Source organism: Berghia stephanieae, chromosome 2 (genome assembly GCF_034508935.2).
Source record: "Berghia stephanieae isolate SIO BIC M18660-M18661 chromosome 2, UCSD_Bste_1.3, whole genome shotgun sequence".
In the NCBI taxonomy this organism is placed as follows: Eukaryota; Metazoa; Mollusca; class Gastropoda; order Nudibranchia; family Aeolidiidae; genus Berghia; species Berghia stephanieae.
The window spans coordinates 119,772,802-119,795,301 of record NC_088361.1 but is presented as its reverse complement, the minus strand read 5'-3'; the positions used below and the strand labels follow the sequence as shown (position 1 = coordinate 119,795,301).

General features: G+C 34.1%; 1 protein-coding gene across 37 annotated transcripts in view; it reads left to right on the top strand.

Annotated features, from left to right (window-relative positions):
• Nucleotides 1–16,682, top strand: part of LOC144966434 (myoferlin-like) — a 182,584-nt gene extending 165,902 nt beyond the window's left edge. For all 37 annotated transcript variants that reach the window (XM_078902954.1, XM_078902949.1, XM_078902952.1 and 34 more), the window contains 12 exons: nt 489–580; nt 1,962–2,132; nt 3,180–3,325; nt 4,402–4,541; nt 5,238–5,326; nt 6,448–6,591; nt 6,931–7,021; nt 8,471–8,570; nt 9,287–9,471; nt 9,962–10,071; nt 10,617–10,764; nt 13,818–16,682. In XM_078902954.1, the coding sequence (XP_078759080.1) occupies nt 489–580; nt 1,962–2,132; nt 3,180–3,325; nt 4,402–4,541; nt 5,238–5,326; nt 6,448–6,591; nt 6,931–7,021; nt 8,471–8,570; nt 9,287–9,471; nt 9,962–10,071; nt 10,617–10,764; nt 13,818–13,850 (1,449 nt within the window). In that variant the 3' untranslated portion in view covers nt 13,851–16,682. The remainder of the gene's footprint in view (nt 1–488; nt 581–1,961; nt 2,133–3,179; nt 3,326–4,401; nt 4,542–5,237; nt 5,327–6,447; nt 6,592–6,930; nt 7,022–8,470; nt 8,571–9,286; nt 9,472–9,961; nt 10,072–10,616; nt 10,765–13,817) is intronic.
• Nucleotides 16,683–22,500: the final 5,818 nt, after the last annotated feature.

Sequence of the window (22,500 nt, the reverse complement as noted above, 5' to 3'; positions counted from 1 at the left end):
AAAAAATTGAAATTATGCCACAAATTATGTCTAATTTGACAAGAGATGACTTTTTAATTTTCTTTTAAAAAATTGCTTCGGAATCAGTAACGTTAGAACGCAGATTGAATGGCAGAGAATTCCACACTGTTGATAGCTGCGCACTATAAGGTTCTGTCTTTTTATTTTGTGTTCCTCCCTTTTTGTGATGCTCAAAAGATGGTGATCACAAGGACTTAAATTGTGAGATGGAATATAATCATTAATAGATTCCTTCAGATAAAAAGGTGAGCAATCGCTTTAGATTTAAAACATAGCATTACAATTTTATAATCAATTCTAGCTTTCTAGCAACCAGTGAAGTTCATAAAACATTGTGGCTATGTGTTTTGTACAGAGTGTGTGCAAAAAGTAAGCAACTAGTTTTCTCACTCTTTCATTTTGAATTCTTTGATGAAACAAATGAATTTTATATCATGTTGCTGTTGTTTTGTTTGTGTATGTTTTAGGCTGATCCATATGTCGAGGTCGAACTCGGAAAGAAGAAGATGAACACAAGGGATGATTACATTCCTAATTCAATCAACCCAATCTTTGGCAGGTGAGTTGAATATGGTGTTGCTGCCAAATGGTCACCACAATAGATATAATCATAATGATGATGATGATGATGATGATGATGATGATGATGATGATGATAATGACGATGATGATCATCGTCATCATCATCATCATCATCATCATCATCATCATCATCATCATCATCATCCTCACCATCATCATCATCATCATCCTCACCATCATCATCATCATCATCATCATCATCATCATCATCATCCTCACCATCATCATCATCATCATCCTCACCATCATCATCATCCTCACCATCATCATCATCATCATCATCATCATCATCATCATATCATGATCATTATTAACTTAGACATAAATGAGTACTTGACTACAGACAAGGATAGATTCTGCAAGAATGCGTACAAAAAAGTAACACCTGGCAGGCAACATGTATCATCATCATCATCATCATCCTCACCATCATCATCATCATCGTCATCATCATCCTCACCATCATCACCATCATCATCATCATCATCATCATCCTCACCACCATCATCATCATCGTCATCATCATCCTCACCATCATCATCATCATCATCATCATCATCATCATCATCATCATCCTCACCATCATCATCATCATCATCATCATCATCATCCTCACCATCATCATCATCCATTCATCATCATCCTCACCATCATCATCATCACTCATCATCCTCCATACATCATCATCATCATCATCATCTCATCATCATCCTCACCATCATCATCATCATCATCATAATCCTCACCATCATCATCATCATCATCATCCTCACCATCATCATCATCATCATCATCATCATCCTCACCATCATCATCATCATCATCATCATCATCATCATCATCATCATCATCATCATCATCATTCAAATAATATATCATTACATTAATAAAGTTTAATAGTGTAATCTATCCATAGTTATGTAAAGGTGAAATGCTTTATATGACGAGTATAGTACCAGATAACCCCCCCCCCCCCCCCCCCCCCCCCCCCCGCCTCCTTTCAATGTAGCTTGCCCTCCAATGATACAATCCAATTTATGTCTCTATGTAACTTTTCTAAATTATTGATACTATGTAACTCTTCTAAATTGTTGATGCTATGTAACTTTTCTAAATTATTGATGCTATGTAACTTTTCTAAATTATTGATACTATAAAACAAATGGTATTTTTCAATATATTTTACTGAAAATTTGTTTACATCAATTTCAATGAAGTGGTTTGACTGTGGTGAAATTTCAGACTTGAATCAGTTATGGTCTGACAGTTACACAAGCTTCTGAACTCTTCTGGCTATTTTTTCTTGCACCTGATGATATGTCCATTAATCAATATATATATATATATTTTTTGGACAGATTGTTTGAAATGAAGGCCCATATTCCCATTGCCAAGGATCTGAAGATTCGTATTAAAGACTACGACTTGCTCAGCGCTGATGATGTCATTGGCGAGACTGTTATTGATCTTGAAAACCGATATTTGAGTAAATTCAGGGCTACTTGCGGCTTGCCAAAAACATACTGGACGTAAGTGTCTCTTTGCACGATTATAAGATAGCATAAGACACCATGCGGTGATAATTAATAATAAGATAGTTCTACAATTAATGATGATTGATCAAATTAAAGATCTTTTGACTCAGTTGTGAAAAAGTGCATTGTTACAGATAGTGTCCAATATATTGAGTGCTTGTACAAAATGGGAACTTTAAAGGTTTTTTTTATACTGAATGAAATAAAATATAGTTGTAAATGGTCTGAATTCTCAACACATTAATCATTGGAAAATGTTCCTTAATTAAATGTTTATTAACATATTTATAACAACGAATTTTTATACGAATATAATTCATCTCATTGGAAACAACCTTTGTAATTAGTTTATTACAATTTTCTTTCTGGGTGGTGTTCCTGACCTCCCATAGTGGGCAGGGAGGTACATACTGTGTCTTCTTTCCTCCTATGTCTGTTTTCCAACATGCTTTCTGTCTTTGTCTTGGAATGAGATTACTTGGTTTTGTCCTGGCCCTGGCCGGATACCCTGGCTGGGAGGGAAACAGTCAAATGTATAGTTAGTTTTGGGAGATGATATTTTTTTTCCTTGTAAATCATCTCTCTGTTATGCACTGTATTATTTTTTTTTACATGTTATATATGATTTGAGTGTGTTCCTCTTAGTGCGGACCTGTGCTTGTGTCTGGATGAGACTTAGGTGATCTCAAACTGAGTACTTTGATAGTATACTTTTGGAATCTACATCTGTTTCCTATTTGAACTAATTCCCCTTTGTCTTACCTTTACTTGGGTGCTTTAATTGTAATTCTAGAAATTTTTTCTAACCCATTTTCTTCCTTTTTACTGGTGCTGATATGACCTTAATGTGTTGCAAGCGCCGTAAAACCCTTAAAAACAAAACAAACAAGTCTCTTTTGAGGGGGGGGGGGGTGTCAAGATTTGATTTAAGACCTTATTTAACATTTCATCTATTTTAGTCTTATTAGGAAATATTTTTTAAAAGCATAGAATATATTAAATCATTTTTTTCCATTAAAAATTTTTTTTTGTTTACTACAGATCTGGTATCAACCTATGGCGAGATAGTAAGAGGCCTGTAGACATTCTCAAAGACTACTGCTCCAGGAACAGACTAGAAGGCCCTGTCTTCAGCAGACCTATGAATGTCAGGGTTGGATCCAAAACATTCTCTCTCACCCAATTCGGTTAGTAGTCCTTCATAACCATAAGGCTGCCATGGAGTCGAAAGTTATCCCAGTGTCTATATTGTGAAACAGACAATAGCAATTGCTTGCTCCCCTTTGGATAGAATCCTAGTCTGTCACAAAGTACTTTCTGCCAGATCTAACAGACCCAATTACCATGGACTGCCGGGTTGACAGGGGTGGGGGTCAGAAAAAAATCTCAATTACTCAATTGCACCAGAGATTGATCTTGAAGCGAGTGCTCAATTAAGGGAGCTATCGGGATACCCCCTAATTTGGTTAGCTTGGTTTTTTTATTCTTATTTACAGTCATGGTCTCCCCATATATGGACACCAATCTGGTAATATGTCGGAATGGACCAGATAAAGAAAACTGAGTTTAAAGTCAAAATAATAAGAATAAAGAAATTAAAAGGGTTTGTTTTTTTCCTACTTTTAACTGCACGAGTGTTGAGTTAAACTTTAATGAGTCAAAATGGGGTCTTAAAAAAAGTGAGGATAATAGATGCAGTTGGTTTCTTTTTGGTTTTTTAAATTATTTCACTCTGTAAAAATATCAATTAGAATGTCTTAAACCCGTTCATAACTAGTCAGAAGGAAAGTAATACATAGAATTCTTTAATAGAATGTTCAAAGTCATGAAATGGAGGGATGTTTTATGTGCATGAAGTGTTGGCAAGCCATGCAACCCACTTTATTTTCATGAAATTTAAGAAATCAAAGACCAAAGTGGCACATTTCATCTTACCTGGTAATGAGAAAACTGCAAAATGAACTTAGAAATTGAAAGAAAATTTTAATAACAGTTTCAACAGTAACAATTTTTTCTAACAGAAAATTTCCTCCTGATTCGCATCGTATTAATGGCAAATTTCCTTGTCAAAACTGCTCATTTCACTGTAAATTTGCTTTGAATATCAGTTTGAATTTTCTAGACGGCCAACCGTCCTATTTTTCTTGGGGCGTTTAACTCTAGATTTATAATTTTCTTTCTGATCCCCTTTTCATGGCACTTAAATGACAACACTGATCATTACTTTATTAAAAATAACAACAAACCTCCTTCCTTTCCACAGAGCCTAAGAAACCCACCAACCCCCATCTGGGTCCAGAGGATCAACGTCTGGCTCTGCACGTCCTCAATAAACTCCCGATGGTCAAGGAGCACATTGAGTCCAGGCCGATCTTCAATCCCCTTCAGCCCAATATTGAGCAGGTATGTCAATTAGAATTGAATAAAGATTATATTAGATCTCATGTTATCCCAAATTGTCAGAAAATATTATGACATTGTTTACTTATAAAATTATTTTAATTCTCTCATTGAAGTGTTATATATCATCTTATGACTCAAATAGTTTGATTTTGATGATGATGAAGATGATGGTGATGATGATAATAGTGATGACGATGATGATGGTGATGATGATGATGGTTATGTGAAGATGATGATAATGATGATGATGATTAATGTTTTCATCGCCACCACCACAATAATCATCATCATCATCATCATCATCATCATCATCATCATCATCATCATCATCACCACAACCATCATGTTATTGTTCTTCTTCTTCTTCTTCTTCTTCTTCTTCTTCTTCTTCTTCTTCTTCTTCTTCTTCTTCTTCTTCTTCTTCTTCTTTTTCTTCTTCTTCTTCTTCTTCTTCTTCTTCTTCTTCTTCTTCTTCTTCTTCTTCTTCTTTTCTTCTTCTTCTTCTTCTTCTTCTTTTATTATTATTATTATTATTATTATTATTATTATTATTATTATTATTATTATTATTATTTATTGTTTTTGTTGTTCTTGTTGCTGCTGTTGTTGTTGTAATTATCATCATCACCATCATTATTATTTATCTATTTATTTATTTATTTATTCTCATAAATTTCACCATCAATACTAAACCAGGGACGACTCCACATGTGGGTTGATATATTCCCTATGTCCCTTGGACCTCCTGCACCACCTTTTGATGTCACTCCACGAAAACCTTCCAAGTAAGAGGTTCATAATTATATATATATATAGTTTGATGCCTCATTCTTTCTGGCTCAATTGGATTCAATAGTCTGATGTCACGTCGCCCAGCAATAGCGAGCAACGTGGTTCTAAACAAAGAAAATCAGTACTTTTTATTCTTCATGCTGGCTAGAACTTTTCATATATCATGTGATCAGAATGTATAAAAGTCAAAACATTATCATATTTATAATGTTTTTCTCCTCTGGATACGCTTTTATGCTCGTCGAAGAAATATTTCATAAGGGCATCCGCCATTGTTCCGATAGTTTAGAGCCAGTTACTAAGTTACCATTCGTCATTACGAGGGAAGTGACGTCATGACTGTTGAAGCGTATTAAGCTACCTTTACAAGTAGAATTTGGGTTTTCCAAAAGCATTATGTCCTGCATGAAGTTGTACACAATGGACACTGCAATCCATTTATAAAATTTAATCAAGGTTTTTATAATTTGTTAGTTAATTTATGTTATGTTTTGCTTTTATTTTTTTCCATATTGTATTGTATTGTAATGCATCGTTTGAAGAGCTAATATGCTTTAAAAAAACTGTTAATTGCTCTTTGTAACATTGATACATTGATGATATTTTTCAAAGTTTTGTGACCAACATTCTTTGTAAATTTGACAATTTTTGCTACATATATGCTGTTTCAAATTATTATATATTATAACAATTTGTATATATTATAATCAAGGATCATAGTACACAATTTCCTATCAACATTGCTTTGATTATCGATGAATTTAAAGGGTCAAAATAAGATTATGTTGTTCTTTCCCTTTAAAATCGATTATAATTAGAGCTTGGGAATAAAAAGCATTAATGCTCAGAACGGACGTTCTTGTTATAACCAATCTCCACTGTACAATAAGATTTCGAGTTTGCTTGGTTTTTAAATTTGATTTTGTTGTGTTTTTGTTTATATCAGTTTCAAAGAATAGCCATAGCAGATTGTGCTTATAATATGTGAGTTGTGTTAGTGAGAGAAAGAGAGAGGGAGAGAGAGATAGAGGGGGAACCCTTTTTTTTACACATACACTTAACAAACAGTTAAACTAGCTCAATATAATTCTCCTCTAACTCCACCCTAATACAGGTTCCAACTTCGTTGCATCATCTGGAATACCAAGGACGTTATCCTGGAGGAAGAATCTATCACAGGAGAGAAGATGAGCGACATCTATGTCCAAGGTTGGCTGGGTGGCATTGACGAAAAACAGAAGACAGACGTACATTACAGGTTGGTTTGTAGGGTGGCCACATTGATATCTATCATTGTGGTCGAGGGGAATTTTAAATTTTAATTAATTTTTTAAAAACATACATAAACAATGGAAATATTAGACTTTATATAATTCTTTCTGTGTGTAGCAGTTCAGATTCTCTATTTTCACGATTGTGAATCCTTTTAAGGAAGAACTGTCATTTTCAAAAGTTTGTTTTTATATAATTTTACTATTAATTTATAGCTTACAATTCTCATATCCATAAAACATACCTGCCTTGAAATTAAACAAAACATTTTTTTTATTTTGAAGAAGATATATTTTGTAATTTTTTGATGTCTAAATCTTTTTAGATCCTTGGACGGAGAAGGAAACTTCAACTGGCGAATGGTATTCCCATTCGAATACCAAATAGCTGAAGAAATCATGGTGGTCAAGAAGAAGGTATATGTCTCGTCCTTACATGTTAAGTGTTGCTATTGGTTAGAGTAATGTAAATGTTGCTGCTCAAAGCTCGAAGAAATAAATAATAATGTGAAATTGAATGTAAGCTTCAATTTAATTACAAAAACAGATCAAACAAATGTTTCGGGTTTCCCCTTTATCAACAAAACAGGATGAATGAAACACCACAGATGAATGAGATGATGTGGTAGTGGCGTAGTTAAGATTCATCCAAATGGTCTTGTGGTATGACACTCGCTTTGGGATCGGAAGTCCTGGGTTCGAGCCTCGCGCTCGACGCATAGTTGAGTCCTTGGAAAAGGCTCTTTACTCACTTTCTCTCACCATACTCAGGTGTAAAATGAGTACCTGGCCGTTATCAGCGTCTTTGTCCGAAAAATTGTAATATTGCTTAACAGGCGGCATGTCCCGTCCTACATGTTACCTGTTGACCAGGGACCCCTTGTACACCGCTTTGAGCACATTTAGTGGATATTGCGCTATATAAAGCTCAATTTAAAAAAAAAAAATTTAAATGGCAGGAAATTTCTGATTAGTTATTCCTAGTAAAGCTCGAACCATCAATTATATTAGCGTTTCATTTTCTGAGAAAATTGTGGATATAGAGGAATTTGAGTCTCATTGTTTTCAACTGTGAAAGCAAAACGCCAAAAAATATCAAGCATGATGTGGATAATTTTAATCTTTTGTGCATGTATTCATGAGTAATTTTTCGCCTTATTCTTTTTAAAAAAGGCGAAAAAGAATAAGGCGAAAAATTAAAAAAGCGGGTGGTTGGATGGGAGCATCACCCTTGAATCATATACCTATGATGTTCGCATGGGTGTACGATCCGATAGTGATGTCGTTTCTTCTTCTCTTTAATAGCCTATCCTGCTTCTTTGGTTTGTGATTGTATTTTTGACAGGGGATATTTTTTTTTCCTGTAAATCTTCTGCCTGTTTGTTCTTGGTTATTTATAATTTAGCTTATGATATCTTTAGGTTATGATTTTGATTTACATTTGTACTATTTTTGTTAGCTTGCTTGTTTTTTTTTTGTTTCAGCGGTCTCTCGTATAACCTCAATTGTGTTGGAAGAGACCTAAAGCAACAAACAAACAAAAACAAAACTTTTTAAAAAATATAAGAATAAGATCAATCATATCCAACAATCGACATAAGCATTCGAAGATGTTAATGGAAGAATTTTACAACTCCAGGAATCTACAATGCAATAAAATTTTACAAATAACACTCTATTACCAAAATTCAAGGATTTAATATATCTGAATTTGTGAACATTGAATAATATTATTTTGTTTTGTTTTTTTTTGGGGTTTTTTTTAATGATTTTGTTCAGCAATTTATTATGTTGTTTATTATTTTGTTGCTGTCGGGAATAAATGTTTGGCAGAAGATATGCATTCCACTCCATTTATTTTCAAAGGAACATTTCTGGAGCTTGGATGAAACAGAAATCAGAGTTAATCCCAAGTTCATCATTCAAATCTGGGACAATGACAAATTTTCCAAAGATGATTTCATAGGTAAGGACATCATTGATGAAAGAGAGAGATAGAGAGAGAGAGAGAGAGAGAGATAGAGAGAGAGAGAGAGAGAGACTGACTTTCCAGTTTTTCCCATAATGGAACACATTGAAAAGGAGACAAGATGGATAGAAATTAAAATGTTTAGGCAGAAAAAAAAGTAGTCATTCAGATCCATAAAGCCCATTGAGCCCATAGTTTATCCAAGTTTCTATAGCATTAAACGGCCAATAGCAATTGTTTGCATCCCTCTGTATAGAATGCTTATTTATTGCAAAGCACTTGCCTCTAGATCTAGCAGACTCAGCTACCCAATAACGGCTGGGTGGACAGTGGGGTCAATAAAAAAAAAATAATCTCGACTTCACCCGGTATTGACCCTGATCCCTTTATGTGTCAAGTGAGTGCTCAACCAAATTTACTGTCAGCATGCCCCAGAGAGAAAACGTTTTTCCTTATTTAGATGATCACTAAGTAGATGACATCAAGATAGTGCAGTTTGATGGCAGGTTGTGCCATTAATTATTAATCTATCCTCTTTATGAATCTATTTCATGCCTATTTTTCCATAAAATCTTCATTTTCATGTGCTTCTACATTCATGGCTTCAGCCAGAATACGAGTATCATTATAATTTCATTCTCATGGACTCATCATAAAGTCTGATGTCTGTTAATTCTATAATATATTATACCTTTTTCCATAAAATTTCCTAGGTCATTTGGAGTTGAACCTCAATGCTATGCCTTTGCCTGCAAAGAGATCCCGCAGCTGTAAGGTGACTCAGCTACCAGACACCAAAGGTGTTGACAACGTCAAGCTTGTCTCTCTCTTTGACACTAAACGTCTTCGAGGATTCTGGCCATGTTATGACGAGACTTCTGGGGAGCGAGTCCTCACCGTAAGGACTGCGATCAATTGAATGAGATTAATACATAATAGTTTCAATTAGAACTAAAAATCAAGTTGTAAATATGCAAGGGACCAGGAAAGTTTTCTGGTATTTATACAAAAACTGAATACAGAGCTGAACTAATGAGTGCATGAAAGCTCAATGTAATGTTTGAATCATTTATCTAGAAGAAATATAACAACAAGCAAGTAAAATAGATGAATGACGAAATTATGAAATAGATGAATTTATAAATAACTGACAAAGACATAGATGAATAAATAAATAGATATATAAGTAAATGAATGAATGAGTGAATAGATATAAATAAATAAGTAAATATAAGGGAAGAGGATCCACTACATTTCTTATAGTTTAGCCACAATGAAGTAGAATGTTATATTATTTCATAAATCACGGCTTCGTTTTTGGTTTTTTTTTGCTTTCAATGTTCATCAAAGATAATCTTCACATTGTCTCTCCTTATCAATGACTCAAGGGTAAAGTGGAGATGGAAATAGAATTGCTTCCAGAGTCTGAGTTTACAGAGAAACCCGCAGGTCTGGGTCAAGACGAACCCAACCAACATCCTACCCTGCAACCACCAAAGTAAGCGATTTGATTTTTGTGATTATATTGTAACTTAAAAGACGATATTATAAAAAACAATTCAAAAGTAGTACTTATGGATACTTGAGAACTCGATAATAATAATTAGAGCTGGTGTAAAATAAATAAGGACACTCGCGTTGTATTTTGTCAAGACGATCTCTCAAATATAAACAATGATCTACAGATTTGTCGTCAGCGGAGGAGGTGCAACCAGCACTGAAACAATCGTCCTGAGAAAATACAATGCGAGTGTCATTTATTTTTATTTTTTTTAATTTTAAAACTACATATATATTTGTTTTTTGGTTTTGGTTTTGTTTTTTTAAATTAGTTTCTTTTAGGTTTATAATTCAGTTTTTATTGTCTGGTTTACTACACATAATATTGTCTTGTCACCTGTACAATACAATCGTAACATTCAGGGATTATAATGTCTATGACCTATTCTACTCTCCTACTTCAGCCTTATGAGTAGGTTAAAGCAATCGGTCCCAAGAATGCACATCTGACAATTTAATTGTACTTTTATAATCTGTTTTCAGCCGACCAGAAACATCATTCTTGTGGTTTGCCTCCCCGTTCAAGACTCTCAAGTTCATCATCTGGCGCAACTACCGCTGTTGTATCCTGATGACCTTCCTCATCTTGCTTCTCATCCTGCTCATCGGACTCTTCATCTACTCATTCCCTGTAAGTCTCTCTCTCTCTCTCTCTCTCTCTCTCTCTCTCACGCGCGCGCGCGGGCAGATCTACGTTTGGACTTTAAAATTCCCATCCTTCCTATGGAGAGTAGGGCCGTGAAGTTGCATTTTGAGGATGAAGAGCTAGTCATTTTACAGGCAACATTCTAATGAAGGAAATAAATAAATTTGAATGCTTTTCCAATGCATCTCATTCATTAGTTGTAGGGTTAAACATTTATTATTATTATTATTATTATTATTTTTACTCCTGCATGGTTTCCTCGAACTCCTCCTCGGTACATACAAAACATAGTTTCCCAAAACGACTTGATGGAGAAGGGAAGGGAGGGGGGGGGGAGGGTGGAGTTCATACCTTAAAGATACCAAGTTCAGATATTCACTGCATTGTGTGGCCATGAGTAAGCCACCTCTCCCGAGCTCAATTTGCGATGCTAAGTGGAATGATAACAAAGAATAATAAGGAAAAAATTAGAGACATAAAAATGAGTTCAAGGAAACCATGTTTGAGGAAACCTTGCTGGATTATTGTTATTATTATTATTATTATTATTATTATTATTATTATTATTATTATTATTATTATTATTATTATTATTACTATAATTATTACTATTATTATTATTATTATTATTATTATTATTATTATTATTATTATTATTATTATTATTATTATTATTATTATTATTATTACTATTATTATTATTTTCATCATCATCATAAGATTTGAACTCAATACATATGAATCTAAGACAAATGCCAAGTTAATTATGTAATATATTTTTTCTCCAATTCGATTGATTACATTTTGACCAAAAAATGTCCAAATCTACAGGGCGAATTGGCTCACTGGCTAATGACCAAGTTTAATTCTGAAAATGAGGAGAAAAAACCCAAAATAGAATAAATTCACCGGAGATCTGTTTTATGTGGTATCAAGTTCACTAATTTTTTATTTATTTTGGTATTGTTTTTGCATTTTGATCTTCCATTTGAAAATTTGAGTTGTGTTGTGACATTTGGTTTATTTTATAATTTTGGATTTTGGCTGCAAAATGATTTCTTCCATTTTGCAATGAATATTGATTTATTGTTTTTTTTCATCAAATTGTAGAACTGCGTTCGTATTATTATTTTTGTTTTTAACAAAATCTAAGTTTTCATATCTTTTTTGTTTGTTTTTGTTACAAACTGAAGGATGAATGACATGGACATTATATCCGAGGCCATTTTCTGTCATAATTCAGCACATAAAGAAAAAAAAGCATACAAAGATCACATTTATAAAGGATTTTTTTTCAGTAAACAACTATGCAATTTTTAAATCTCATGGTCATCATAGCTTGTCGCTCTAACACCGAACCCATCCAACAGCATCTGGGGAGCAGACTATTAGATCATGATCAGGGCAGCTGAGCACAATGGCATTTTCTAAGGATGTGCTCCATCATCTGCTCTGGGCATCCGCAAGCTGGTATCGGCCAACCCCCACTTTTTCATGCTTCCAGCTATTCTCCCAAGTTTTGCCCATGCTCTGTCGAATGTTACTCATTCATTCCTCGGGAGCTCAGTTCCATAAGGTAGTTCTCTCAGATCTTCAACGGCTTCATTTGCGTGATTGTCCCATTCCCTCCGTGTGGAAAGTCTGTAAACAGCTGCATGGTCAGGGTTGATGCTTTCTACCATCATGAAGCAAGCTTTCTCTCGACTTCAGTCTACTTGCTTGCCATCGGGTTCTGGTCAGTTCTGGTCATGGGGGGGGGGGGGGTCCCTTGGGTCCATTTCCTGTTTATACTTCTGGGCTTTGGATCTTTGAATCTGGGGAGTTGCAATTCCAGCCAGCTGATAGAGAACTGGAACTGCAGTTGGGTTCAAGTTACCAGTAATGCGGGTGTTATGTAGCTCAGCGTCAATCTTTTTGGCATGGCTGGTGAGGTGTATTTGGCTGATGAATAGCAGAGGGCTAGTGCGGTTGTCCTGACGTTTTGGATCTGCTCCCCATGTAGTGTTTGCCAGTTTTTTTCATGTGGCCACCTTTGCTTTTGTTTTCTTTGTATGCTGAGAGGACAGTGTGCGGTCTAAGGTGACACCGAGGTACACAGGAAATGTGTTGTTCTCTAATATGTTCCCATTCCATGGTGATGAGGCAACATATGAGTGACATGCAGCCTGTTAGACGTTGTAACAATTTTCTGACAAAGACAGCGCTGCCTTACCTGCAAAATTCTTTTTTTTCCCCCCTTAGGTCAAACAATTGAGATGCCTTATAGCCAGCTTAATTAAACTCTCAGACCAAAATGGGGTTGTGAGACTTTACCTCTATCCCACATATGTATTTATTTATATATTTATCTCTTGAAAAATTTCATAGCCAACTCATTTATATTTTTTATGACACGGCTGATAAAGTACTCAATTTGATGTTTATGAGATGTTTTGGGTAAGTAAAGGTTTGTCAGGGTTTGTAGTTCAACACTAGTCTGATGAAACTCAGAATTTATTCACTCCTCCCCAGCCCCTCCTGCCCTTCTATCTCCAGTCCGTTGTGTCAATGTTATGAGGTACTCAATGTCCATTGTCTTTTGTGAAGTGCCCAAAACAATTGTTACAATCATTATTTTGATAAAACGATATTTTTAGATGTCATCATCTATTATATGCTTACAGCATCTCCACTCTTTGCTTGGCTCAGAGATGAATGCGCATTTCTGTATTATTCAATATATCGACGGTGTGACTGGGAAAAATTGATATGTATTTATTTTTTAGCTAATTATGTTCAGAATGCCATTTCTGGTAATCCTGTACTCATTTGGGACACTTGAATAACACAGATTGACACATGATGGATATTGCTATGCATCAAGTACGTGTGTAATTATGTTTATTTTTGTCTGTCCTGTAAAATTTTGTAAAAGCACGACAATGACACCGTCGATATTTAGGCTGGTTGACACAATTCATGAGAAGAGTTATTATTTTATCTTTTTTTGACAGCTCTGATATAAAAATAATCTCTTAACTTTTAATTTCTTTCAAAAGGAACAATTGGCTCGATTGATCATGGGAACGTAGACAGGACTATGACGATAGACAAGCAAGCAAGATCAAGATATTTGGTTTGCTTCATGGATTTTATTTGTAGTCTTTTATCTTTTTATTTTCATTATGTATTTATAAAGTTATCTTTGTAGTATTTCTTGCCTTTTTGAAAATAATGACTGATGAATCATTGAAATTGTATTTATTGAATGAAAAAAAAACATGATCACAATCTAATCAAAAAGCCTTTTATTTTTCTCTATAATTTTTTTTACATTTTGCTTCATTGAGATCTTTTTTAAATTGTTCTTTTTTTTTTTGTACTTGGTGCATTATGCTGTGAATAATGAAAACATTTACAAGTATACTTCATTTAATGATTTTTTTAAATTTTATTTATTTAATTTTTTTAAAATGTATTTTCTGTTTTTGTTTTTATTTGTTCCTTTTTTTTCGTAGTCATGACAAAATTAGAGAAAGTCGATTGAAAAAAAATGTTACCATTCATTTAAAAAATTGATGGACTCTAGATAAACAATTTCAAATTGAAGTGCCTCTTTATTTTTAATTGGTCAGATGGTGTCTTTGTATTAAAATCATTAATAAGTAGTTTCCTTTTCCTTAACAGTTATTGAACTAAAAACCTTTCCTTTCTCACACCTGGATTAAAATTGTGAGTTGGAATCATTTTTTTAACACCACTTCTCAGTCTCTGCTCTTTATAATTTGTTGCAAATGGGACTTTATAAGACTTTATCTTAGCTTAATTTGTGTTAAAAAACTTGGTTAATTGAATTAGGCATCTTGGAAACTTCCACTGTTTAATTTTGAATAACGGACAGAATGACTGACACTTTTATATTGTTGACATGACCTTAAGTGATAATATTGTCTGACGAAGAAAGAATTTTTTTTTTGTTCTTTTCACAAAGTTGTGTAATGCCCTGCTTATTTGAATATAGAACAAACAATTCCACCACAGCTGTGTGTTTTTATTCAGAAATTATTGTTGATAATGTATTTATTACTGATATTTACTTCGTTAACCCTTTGCAGGTAGGATGGAATTAACTTTGATTTGACATTGGTAATAATAATGAACCATGTCAACGATGTGTGATTTAATGTGTGTCTTTGTGCTCTAGTGGTATGACACTCTGCTAGGAGCTTTAGGTCCTGGGCCAGTGTCCTGATGTGGGCAGTGCAAAATTGAGCTGTTAGAGAAGACTTTTTATTGACATTATCTCACCATATTCAGATGGCAATAAGTAGCTGGCTAATAATAGAACAAAAGTTGTAGCAAAGCATTACATTTATTATGTCTCTCCTCCATGTGAAGTGTTGCTATTGTCTTTGAACCCTTTGTAAAGTGGTTGAGTACATTTAAATATATTACGCTTTATGTTTTTTTGAAAGCCATAGTTGCATCACTTCCACACCGCTTTTACTGCTTTCATGGTGAAAAGAGCAGGATGTCTTTTCAGATCATAGTATAATCGATTCCCACTTGTATCAGCTTAAAAGTAAAAGCTAGTAATTCGATTCCACGAAAATGGATACTAGTTTGTGTGCTATATTTTGACAACACTTTTTAAACTTGTAATTAGTACCTCAAGAATGTAACACTTATATAAAGGATTGATTCCTCTTTTGGGACAAATTATGTTTGTTTTGAATTTGATTCTGAATGGTACTGACAAATAATAACTACTCAATTAATGAAATTGATTGTGTTATATACTTAAACCTGGATTCAGGGTTGTATGATAAAGACTACTTATTGGAAGTCAAGCCTTGTGACTTTTATAAATCGTTTTCATAGTATGCAGTCGTAATCTGCTTCCCAATACGTTTTTTTTTTTTTTTGGTATTTAAAAAAATCCCCATCACAATGCTGTATGATAAATGTTGTGAGTTAATCACTTCAGTCGAAATATAGAATGCTTAGTGATAAATGAATTTGTTTTTAAATTTTTACCAATGTGTTTGATTTACTTTAGGACGTGTATTGTTAATACAATGTGATATATCAATCTCAGTGATACGTTTAAATAATGTGATTTGAATAACATATTCATTGAATATATTATGAACATAATTTAGACTTTATATAGTCTTTGGGTTTTTTTTTCTTTTCTCTTTTTGTACTTAGAATATGTTGATCACCATTATCTAGATGATTAAAGGGTCCATTTTTTAAAACTTTTTGATTTATGTTATGTAGTTTGTTATAATTTTTTTTTTTTTACGAATGGTGTATGGAGTAGCATGGGTAGTAGTATGATGACAAAATTTGTTTATAAATTCTTGCAAGGAATTATATAGATAAATAATTCAGTTACAAACGGTTGTGAAGCAAATTTGGGATGTGAATCACCTTAGGACACCGCAGTATTGCGATTCAGATGAAGAGTATTTGAACATTTCTTTTTTAATGAGGAATAATTATGAAAATATATGTTCATTTCATAATTTTAACTCCCACCAGTATGGCCTTATACACATATACATCGATTTTGAAATAACATAATTTGATGTAATATCTTTTAGTATCTTCACTTTTATCATTCTTTACAATTCACCCATATAACGCTAATGTCTATTATTTTTAATGACCTTTTACAAAACTCTACAGTTGATTTGTCTTAACAGTCTTTTGTTTTATTTTTTCATACTTGCTTTATATTTCAGCATACATACACTTAGAATTCGTGCACAATCTCAGCTACATGTAATGATATATGTATGTATGTAACACATTATTCCACATCTCTTTTGATTTTAATCCAACTGTATACTTCTATCAGCTGTGAATTTATACCTTCTATGTAAACAATTAAGAAAATAAATCATATTTCCAACTAATCATTGTTTTGTTATTTTCCCATTCCAATCCAAGAGTTGTTTTGTTTTAAGGGTTTTACGGCACTTGCAACACATTCGGGTTATATCAGCGCCAGTAAAAAGGAAGAAAATGGGATAGTAAAAAGTTCTAGAATTACAATTAAACTAAGCACCCAAGAGAATGTAAGACAAAGGGGAACTGGGAACAAATAGAGATCGGATGTAGATTCCAAGAGCATACCACCAATGTACTTAGTTTGAGATCACCTATAAGTCTGTTTTGTTTGTTTTTGTTTTTTCAGGGTTTTACAGAGCTTGCAACACATTTAGGTCATATCAGCGCCAGTAAAAAGGAAGAAAATGGGATAGTAAAAAGTTCTAGAATTACATTTAAACTAAGCACCCAAGAGAAAGTAAGACGAAGGGGAACTGGGCAAAATAGGGATCAGAGGTAGAGCATACCAAGAGCATACCATCAAATGTACTTAGTTTGAGATCACCTATAGATAGTATGCAGATGACGTCACTCAGGCCTTTGTTTTTGTTTTTGCCATCCGCGTTTGTGAGTTGTTCTCACTAAACTGTATTAACCAGACTATAAAAGTTCATGGTTACACAGAGTTTGTGTGTTGGTCCGTTATACTTCCGGATGGCAATGTTGTGAACTCCTTGGCCAAGCGCATTCTATCTATAATTCTCATCCGGACAGAAGCACAAAATCCAACAAAGAGGAATACACTCAAATGCTTACATTATACATTCAAAATAACAAATATAATAATACATAACAGAGATGATTTACAAGGGAAAAAAGATCATCTCCCAAAACAATAACTATGCATTTGACTGTTTCCCTCCCATTAGGACTCCGCCAGGCACAGGACAAAACCAACTAATCTCATTCCAAGACAAAGGCAGAAAGCAAGTTGAAAACCGATATAGGAGGATAGAAGACGCAGTAAGTACTCCCTGCCCACTACGGGAGGTCAGGAACCCCACCCAGTGACACAACTTGGGTGAATCTGAATGGTCTCATTCCAGAAGAAGGACACTGTTCATTTGTAAGAGTTTATGGTGCTTGCGAAACATTTAGATCTTATCTCTGCCAGTAAAAAGAAAGAAAATGGGATAGTCAAAAAACTATTGATTTACAAGTAAAAGTAAAAGCCCCAAGAAAAAGTATGACAAAGGGGACTCGTTCAAAAAGGAAACAAAAGTAGATTGCAAGAGCACATGATCAGCGTACTTAGTTTGGGATCACCTAAAAGTCTTATCCAGACATAAGCACAGGATCCCACTAGGAGGAATACACTCGAATGCTTACAAGAAATTACATATTCAAAACAAAAAATCTTCCAGAGATAATTTAGTCTAGTAGATTTAGGGTTTCACCCAGAAGAAATTGACACCTAAGATAATTTTTATTCTGGTGAAACTCGACCGTGTTCTGTGCCTCTTGTGAAAAACTCACCACAATCCGTCCATGGGAAAAATAATTACAACCGTTTTAAAGGTAACATATTATGTTTGAGAATGTTTTCCTCTTTGTTTTTGTTAAAGGGAAATAATCAGTACAAAATTCGTCTTTTCCTTTTTACAAAGACAATGAGGGGAGGGGGATAGGTTATATTGCGTAGCTTCTCAATTCATTTCTCATTTAATTTAATTTTACAGAAATGGATAGAAGACACAGCAAGTACCTCTCTGCCCACTATGGGAGGTCGGGAACCCCACGCAGAAAATGATTTGAAATAAGCATTCTATTAAAAATCTAACATTGACAGAACTATTTTATAATGGAGAGTGACTGACATGACAAAAAATACCTCTCAAAAAAAGATAAATCCATTTGACTGTTTCCATCCTGGCAACACCAAACACAAAGGTCAAATGATACACAAGAGAAGAAATAGCAAGGTTAGGAATGATGAAGAATCGAAATGACCCAGTGGCAGCCAACATTCCTCAGCCTTTGTTTTGTTTGTTTGTTTTTAAGGGTTTTACGGCGCTTGCAACACATTAAGGTCATATCAGCGCCAGTAAAAAGGAAGAAAATGGGACAGTCAAAAGTTCTAGAATTACAATTAAAGCACAAAAGAAAAGGTGAGACAAAGGGGAATCGGTTCAAATAGGGAACAGATGTAGATTCCAAGAGCACACCGTCAAAGTACTTAGTTTGAGATCACCTAAAAGTCTCATCCAGACACAAGCAGAGGTCCCAACTAAGAGGAATACACTCAAATGTTTACAAATCATATAATATAATATTTAAACTAAACATAATACAATGCATAACAGAGAGATGATTTACAAGGAAAAAAATATCATCTTCCAAAACTATTACATTCGACTGTTTCCCTCCCAGCCAAGGAACTCCGGTCAGGGCCAGGACAAAACCAAGTAATCTCATTCCAAGACAACGACAGGAAACAATTGGAAAACGGGTTGGGGGGATAGAAGACACAGCATGTACCTCCCTGCCTACTATGGGGGGTCAGGATCCCCACCCAGTCCTCAGCCTTTAGGCGAATTCCATCAACCAAGCATCATACAAGAGACATATCACAGATCCTACTATTTTTAATAAACTTGATTATGAAAAAAAGATTCCATATGTTCACATAATTCTCACTCAGTTCCAACCATTTACAGAACGTTCATACTTTCGTGAATAATCAATACATTTTGATGACACAAATTAAAAAGAAAACAAACACATCAACATCAAAATGGATTTCTCAATTTATTGTACTAAGGCACTTTTATCATTGGCTATGTATAAAATTCAGGCTTGATTCCCATGTTGTATTACAATTTTTCTCTTCATATCAGAAAAAAGAAAATATAATGGAGGCATAATACTTCTTTAAATAAGTGGCAAACGAATATGGAAATGAATGTATTATAAAACTTGCTCTAAATCTCTATAAAATCTAAACTATTAATCGAATATCAATACTGCCCTGCGCCATTCAACGGTAAAATGTTTACCTAATGTTGAAGACGAGACCCTGCATCCGCGAGAACTTAAAAAAAAAAAAAAAAAAAATCATGATGTGTGACCCCACATATATACGGTATTAGGTCTACACAGCCTGTAACCAGTCCCATATATTTATGGGATGCGTCCAAAGAATGTTAATTAAAGCATGCAAGTCTGCAACAACTGTGACATTATCAAAGCCCAGTTGTTGATAGTTATACGATTAGTATTAGGAGAATAAGACTGTGATAGGACACTTTTTTATGTATTTGTGTGCATGTGCGCATTTATGTAACCCTGTAATTTAAAACAATAGTGCTGCATGGATTACCTTTGTCAATGAATTTATTATAACAAGAGTACTGTATCAGATTACAATCGACTATGGAGTTATTCCATCCCTGATTTTTACTTTGTTTTTAAGGGTTTTACGGCGCTTGCAACACATTTAGGTTATACCAGCGCCAATAAAAAGAGAGAAAATGGGATAGTAATAAGTTCTAGAATTACAATGAAAGCACTCAAGAAAAGGTAAAACAAAGGGGAATTGGTTCAAATAGGAAACAGATGTAGATGCCAAGAGCACACTATCAAAGTACTTAGTTTGAAATCACCTAAATGTCTCATCCTGACGTAAAGCACAGGTCCCCACTAAGAGGAACACACTCAAATCATATATAACATGTAAACAAAACATAATACCCTGCATAGCAGAGAGATGATTTACAAGGAAAAAAATATAATCTCCCAAAACTAACTATACATTTGACTGTTTCCCTCTCAGCAAGGGTACCGGGTCAGGTCCAGGACAAAACCAAGCAATCTCATTTCAAGACAAAGACAGAAAGCAAGTTGGAAAACAGATATAGGGGGATAGAAGACACATAACCTCCCTGCCCTTAAAGTCCTATCCAGATACAAGCAAAGGATCCCACTATGAAAAACACACTCAAATGTTTCCAAAGTACAATATATTCAAAACCAAAACTTGATATGTCAATCCAGAACAAAGACAGCAAAAGTGAGCTCTCTGACTTCATTTCAACCTAACCGTAATATTTATACACATTTAGAATGAGTTTTGCAAGGGGAATTCAAACAAAATATTAAAATTTACATGGAAGAAAAATTATAGCCATAAAAAGAATATTTAAAAAACAAACAAAAAATCCCTCCAAATAGAAAAAAAAAAATTAAACGGATATGGCATCATTATCAATTGATTGACATTTCATACTAATTATATAATTGATAAATTGTATCTATGCATAAAACTTACACAGAGCATTTAAAGGTTTTTAGAACCTATTAGCTCTTAAATGATACAAATACGATATTATAAAGTAACCAACACAGCGGTCCGTTAAAGATAAATACACAAGGACTAGGCACAAAAAATTATCTAATAAAAATGTATCTAGTGTACAATAGGGTATACAAATAAAAAAGTATATCATGTAACTCTGGTTATACAGCATTCAATGATTTGTTTTAAGGGTTTTACAGCGCTTGCACACATTTAGGTCATAGCAGCACCAGTGAAAAGGATGAAAATTGGAAAGTAAAAACATTCTAGATGTACAATTAAAAGGAATTGAGGAAAACGTAAGACAAAGGGGAATGGTACAAATAGGGTACAGGTGTTGATTCCAAGAGCACACTATCAGTGTACTTAGTTTGATATTAGATAAATGTTTCACCCTGACACCAGCACAAGATCCCACTAAAAGGAATACACTCAAATGTTAAACTTTAAAAAAATAACAGTGCATAATAAATAGAGAGATGATTTACAAGTAAAAAAATATCTCCCAAAACATTCAACTGTTTCCCTCCCAGCCAAGGACCCCGACCAGGGACAAAACTAAGTAATCTGATTCCAAGACAAAGACGGAAAGCCATTGGAAAACAGATACAGGGGGATAGAAGACAAAACAAGTACCTCCCTGCCTACTATGGGAGGTCGGGAATCTCACCCAGAAACTTAGTAATCTGATTCCAAGACAAAGACGGAAAGCCATTGGAAAACAGATACAGGGGGATAGAAGACAAAACAAGTACCTCCCTGCCTACTATGGGAGGTCGGGAATCTCACCCAGGCATTCAATGAAATATTGCTCGATTCATGATATAAACGCTAATAAATATATAAATATAAACAATCCACTTCTGAATGTAATACACCGGAGACCAGATTGTATCCATATGTAACATAAACATTAAAAATACCCCTAAAAAAAAACAACAATATCACAATATGATGAATATAAGCATAAAACACTTTCAACAAATTTGCATAAATTATGAGAATTTAAAGACAAGAGTAAGTTGAGCAACGACTCCATAAAAAGACAAAATATTCAACAATCTAGTAAATCAAACATTAATGCATCAGATTGTAAGAAAAAAAATTAAGATGATTTGGCATATATCAGTACAGCAAGGAACATTTCATCTAGTCTAACCCACAAGAAACAAGATATCATATATATAGAGAGTGATCTTCTAACTTATGACTTCTGTGGTAGAGGTGACCAGGTAACCCTCTGAAACACTACTTTATTTCTCCAAAGGGTATGACAACAATATAGAAATATGCTGTTATACAGTGATAAAAAAAAAAAAGTAAATTAATAGAAGATGCATATCATTACTGCTTATCAATGATTAATACAAGACATAGCAGATACTTATTAACATTGATTGCAAATAAGACCATCACGAGATGTGCACCCTAATCATTCAACAACTTATGGTTGGCATACTGAGTTAGTGTATCGATATGAAATAATGCCCTATTGGCCTGTCTGATATTATAATCATTCTTATCACAATTTTGTTTGTTTCTTTTTAAGG